At 36.7% G+C, this 5,732-nt stretch overlaps 1 protein-coding gene across 6 annotated transcripts in view; it reads right to left on the bottom strand.

Annotated features, from left to right (window-relative positions):
• The window catches only part of LOC106458803, a 122,864-nt gene extending 119,973 nt beyond the window's left edge, over window positions 1-2,891 (bottom strand). For 5 of the 6 annotated variants that reach the window (XM_022385147.1, XM_022385150.1, XM_022385149.1 and 2 more), the window contains exon 1: window positions 2,366-2,891. In XM_022385147.1, the coding sequence (XP_022240855.1) occupies window positions 2,366-2,485 (120 nt within the window). In that variant the 5' untranslated portion in view covers window positions 2,486-2,891. Of the gene's footprint in view, window positions 1-2,361 lie in introns of all 6 variants that reach the window. The other variant, XM_013918352.2, reaches the window with a different exon arrangement.
• Between the last annotated feature and the right edge of the window lie 2,841 nt (window positions 2,892-5,732).

Here is a 5,732-nt window from a genome sequence, read left to right as displayed (position 1 = left end):
AATATATATATATATATATATATATATATTATTTTGAAAACAAGTGAAGTGCGTGCTGTTCATTTATCGTTCAAATTATCGTTAACAAGTCACAGACTCCAACCGTAGAAGAATTCTAAGCCCAACAACAACATAGTGTGTATTTATACTATTAAGAAATATAACTAAAGCCTTTTTATTTTGACAATTGGTGAACGTAACATAACATCTGACAAATATTATCTACAGCAATCACGAAAAAAGTTTGTGTAGTTGTACGCTTTATTCACGTTAATAACAAAAGATTACTTGCAGGAAAGTTTAAATACTGAAAGAGAATTAATTTTAATAATTTTTCAGCTTCTTTATCTCAAGCGGCTTGCCTACTGGCCCGATATGGCCAGATGGTTAGGGCGCTCGACTCGCAATCTGCAAGTCGCGGGTTCGCATACCCGTCACACCAAACATGCTCGCCCTTTCAGCCGTGGGGGCGTTATATTGTAACGGTCAATCCCACTATTCGTTGGTAAAAGAGTAGCCCAAGAGTTGGCGGTGGGTGGTGATAACTAGCTGTCTTCCCTCTAGTCTCACACTGCTAAATTAGGGACGGCTAGCGCAGATAGCTCTCGTGTAGCTTTGCGCGAAATTCATAACAAACCTAACCTGCCTACTATCTGCTGTGACAGGGAGCGCCACGTGATTAATCGGAAGTTAAAACCTGTGGAATATATCTAATTTAAACATGATCTTTTTTCTTCTTCTTTACTCAACCACAGCTTCACTTCTTTAAAACAAAATGGCGAACATAGGATTATACAATAACGCCGAATTTATAAATTCAAACAAAGGCTTTAAATCATACAATTTCAATCTAGTAAATGCCGAACAAATTCGATGTTAATATTTTCATTATTTAAAATAAGCTGAATAATAACTAATGAAAAAACTTCAAAGGAAAATTCATGGTCTTGTTTAATTTAATGACGTAGACAATTTTCCTGCCTTTGTCTTTCAACCTTATTAACTGATTAAAAAAAGTACGTAATGAAATGACAACCAGAGGAAACAACATACCGAACATATCAAGGTACTTATACAATACCCGTGGGCAAGGTCAAGAAAACTAGTGTAAATTATAATATAACTCGAAACCCTAAAACTTTACCGGCATCCGTGCGTTAGGGTAAGATAAGGCACTTAGGGTACGATAAGGCATTAGCAAGAAACAAAACCATTTTTTTTATTATAAAGCCGCCATACATAATATTAATATTTAATTTAACTATGTCCTTTCACGAATACAAGTTTATTAATTATAGCTTGACTAAACTAGTTTTACTTTTTCCTTGATAGTTTTACTTAAGTTTCAGTGCGTCTTATCAGACGCAAATTAAACGAGTTTCAGTCACAGTCATTTGATAGATAAGTTTTGTTACCCTAAATGAGTAAGTCACCATTTTTAAAACTAGTAATATTAGAAAATTAAGGTTATCTATCACCTTCAGAAACTTTTTAAAACTTCTCCACGCACACCTAATGAAACACGATCCTCTCACATCCCCAAGTTATAACTTATAAACTAGATGTACTTGCGCAGGGTCCTCGAAAGTGTTATGTTTCAATAGTAAATAAAACAAAATTGAAGAGTAAAAAAAGTTTTTTATTTTTTGCTTTTGAAGCACATATGTCATGTTGTGCTCTAGTCTACGGAGTGCACAATTCATGGCATGAGAACGTTTTACTGACGTCACGTCAGTACAAATTATTTAAACCTCCCTTATGTGACGTAATTTTAGTGTCTGCTGACTGACTGACAGACAACACACTACTGTATCCTGGCGCGAATGGTTAAAGCAGGTGACCCCTCCAGGCGGCCTCCGGCCCCCTTTCGGGGAAATTAAGTGATTTTAAGCTATCATTTATTCTTTATTTTTCAGTGAAACTTAATAATTTTTGCAGCGCTAATATCCTTTTGAAACGATCTTTCACATGAGAAGTCATAGTTTCAGTTTTCTTTATTTAAAAAAAAAATGTGTAAATTACATACACAAAGTACAAATATTACACCATGTTGTTAAATAACCAGGTATTTAAGAGGGTACAATATAAACTGGAAAACACTTGCAGTTGGCGTGATTTTTGCATTAACTTCACTTCAAGTTCTTGCAAATATTAAATTATTATATCCCACATTTAAAAGGTCTTAAGTCGTCTGAAAAAGATTCTGAAGAAGTACCAGTAGTAGTACTGCTATTGCAATTACGTAGCATAAAAATGTTTCAGCTGTCTACTAGTATTTATTTATTTTTTGTATGTCAGTAGTTATGACTGAAGAGAAAAATAATTAAAAGCTTTTCAATGATATATAAATCATATCTTTACCTACCCTGCTGTTTTCCAGTGCTTCTGCAGAATGAGCATCTTTTATTTTGAAACAGTGCTGGCATTTCGTTTTGCTAAACATATTCGGAGCGAAATTCTTGCAATCGGTTTTCAAGCTCGTCATCGCAGACGAAAATAAAATTAAACCAAAGAGGAAAGAGGATGCACAATCGGAAATGCTTCGGGAATATTAAATCTGTCATATAAAAATGACTACTTAAAATGAGTTAAAAAGTTCTCGCCATTCCACTGACTGGGATTCGTCTGCCCAGCTTAACGCCCTGCACTGCGGCAAGTGCCGCTAGTATTAAACTGCGTCGTTACCGCTACGTTGGTAATAAGTAATTAAAACCAACCAATTTATGTATTTCAGAAGAGCCATCTGTCGAATTTCAATGTTGAGCGACAGAGGAAAATATTAATATTTTTCCAGTAAAAGTTAGTAATTCATATATTATGATAGAACGCTTCGAAACACCTTATCCTTAAGAGCAGCTGTACGTATCGTTAACCCTCTTTAACAAACCTCTACGTACGTAACCACAGACACAAACTGCGCTGATGTTTGACGCTGCCGTTGAAGTCGCCACTGTATACTCTCGTAACCAGTAGTCTTTAATTTGAAATTGCTGAAGGGCAAACGCGTGCTCCGAAAATTAATAATAACGAGCGTCCAATCCTAGAATTAATTTTGTTGTAACGCTATCTTATATACATACATAATATATATATATAGACACACAAATAATTAAGTAGTGTAAGTCTGAGGTAATGAAAAATGAAAAGGAATGGACGATTTTTTCTATATATATATATATATATACGGGAAATGTGCCTAGTTTACTGTATTCATTAATGTTCTAAATTTTAATTTATTCTTTTGAAATACTCTGAGTACTATATCCACAATGACCTTGATAGACTACTTCGTTATATTTTAAGTAGCTGCACGGGTGTCCGCAGGGGAGGCAAGGGGGGCACCTGTCCCCCTGAAAAAATAAGAAACATAATTCTTTCTTTATTCATTCAGCTTATGTATATAAATGTACAGGTTTTTTTTATTCACTCCACAATTTCACACAATTTTGCCCTCCTCTAGAAACTTTCTGCGGACGCCCATGAGTAGCTATATTACACGTATTTTCACATCTTCACGTTGTTGTTGTTGTTGTAGTACACATGAAATAAAACAATTAAGCAAATTTCTTTGGATTTTGCAATATTTTAGGAATTCCTGAAAACACACAATTGTTAAGTAATTCTGTGGTAGGGTGAAGTCCCCCGGTGTGTCTGCGGACTTACAACGCTAGAAACCGGGTTTCGATACCCGTGGTGGGCAGAGCACAGATAGCCCATTGTGTAGCTTTGTGCTTAACTTCGAAAACAAAACAAACCCCCGGTGGGACAGTGGTAAGTCTTCAGATAGTTTGATGTGGCTTTAACATAACACACACACACTCGGAAAGAAACTTTAAAGTATTAAATGGAGCAAATATCATATCGAAAATATTACTAACTTTTAATAAATTAAAGCTCACTAATTAGTAGAGCACAAACATCTGTAGTAACTACAAGCAAAGAATCGCATTCCTTGCTATATGATTGTTTGTTTGTTTGTTTTGAATTTCGCGCAAAGCTACACGATGGCTATCTGCGCTAGCCGTCCCTAATTTAGCAGTGAAAGACTGGAGGGAAGGCAGCTATTCATCACCACCCAACGCCAACTCTTGGGCTACTGTTTTACCAACGAATAGGTGGATTGACCGTCATATTATAACGCCCCCACGGCTGAAAGGGGAAGCATGTTTGGTGGGACGGGGATTCGAACCCGCGACCCTCAGATTGCGAGTCGAGCGCTCTAACCACCTGGCCATGCCGGCCTTCCTATATGAATAGAAGAGATTGTAGCTACAGCGTTTTACGGTCGCAAGAGAGAAAAGAAGCATGCTATTTTCAAAGAGTTACAGATCATCTAGCGGATCACTTACAAAACATACAGTTGTTGTGCAAGATCTTAAATTAATTTTATCTTGTTGCTGAGCTCAAAATAACAGGTAAGTGCGGGAAAATATTCCAGCAACCCTAGTAGGATTTTATGAAATCTCAGCGCGATTTGCGAGAGCCTTTTTCAAAGGAAGTAAAACCTAATAGTAGGTTTAGGTGTTTTGAACTTTTACCAATGACAAAATTCTTGCTTTCACTTTATAATGATAAGGACAAAATCTCTACCACGTGATGTTTGTTTTTCTTTTCTTTAATTGGTTATACTGAAGTTTATGAAAGAAAAATGTTCGACAGCAACACCTAAATATCATTCTCAATAAAGCGTTCATAACAAAACATCTAAATTTCTATTCTCATTTACAGAGATTCAATAATTACACCATTCTTGCTTGATGAAGCCCCCACTGCCTCGGCGATAAGCTTGAGGGTTATACGCTCAAATATTATGTTTTCGACACTGTATATTTGCGTTTCATTGCTCTCAGCAATTCAATGAAGAGCTTGTTTTATGGCTTCCAACTCATTCCTTGTGCTCCTCATGGTAAGTTTGGATGTACCACCAGCCTTACGCAAAATGTTGTTGTTCCACGAGATGATAAATACCCAAACAACTTTATTATTAGCTTTGATGTAGGGACCATCTATGTCTATGGGCACACATAACTGTCCACCACGGTCTTTAAATAGGTGCTGAGTTTTTGGCACCAAATGTTTATTTCACATGAGTAACTCTCAGATCTGGTGGGGACAAATGGTCTCAGTGATATCTTCTGAAGGACCTTTTAGGTAATCCTCTACTTATCTGGTGCACACATGGTCATCGTGGAATGCTCAAACTGAAAAGAATAGTGGCTAGTTTTTGGTAGAATGCATGGCTCTTGTGAACACTGTTGGTGTTTTACAATGCTTTAGAGTCTTGTGAGGCGTAATAGGACTTGCATGGGAGTTTCATATCTTTTCAGTCCTACCTAGCTGTAGAACTCATATTGATCTTCAGAATGGGGGGAGATAAGATTTTGGTAGAGTATAAACAGGTGATGTTCTTTAGCTACATTGCTTGCTTCAATTTTCAGTGCATTGATATTTTAATAGCTCACGTTATAATGTTGTTAACGTGGCTGGTTAAGTTGGCTCACAAAAGGCACTCCCAGGTAATTCAGCGTTTCTTCCAGAAAGATAGCAGTACATGCAAAGGATGGTGATGATTCTTCCTCATCAATGTGTCACCACACCATTTACTCGCCCTTCTAAACGATGACTGTATCTTGCTCTCAATTTCAGCTCTGTTAGAGCTTGTATTGTACAACAAAAGCTCATCAGAAAAGGTTAATGCACGACATTGGGATGGGTTATCATGGTGAGCTAGA

This window comes from Limulus polyphemus, unplaced genomic scaffold, assembly GCF_000517525.1.
Source record: "Limulus polyphemus unplaced genomic scaffold, Limulus_polyphemus-2.1.2 Scaffold518, whole genome shotgun sequence".
Taxonomy (NCBI): Eukaryota; Metazoa; Arthropoda; class Merostomata; order Xiphosura; family Limulidae; genus Limulus; species Limulus polyphemus.
Note: the sequence above shows the minus strand (reverse complement) of the source record. Positions and strands in the feature narration are given on the sequence as shown.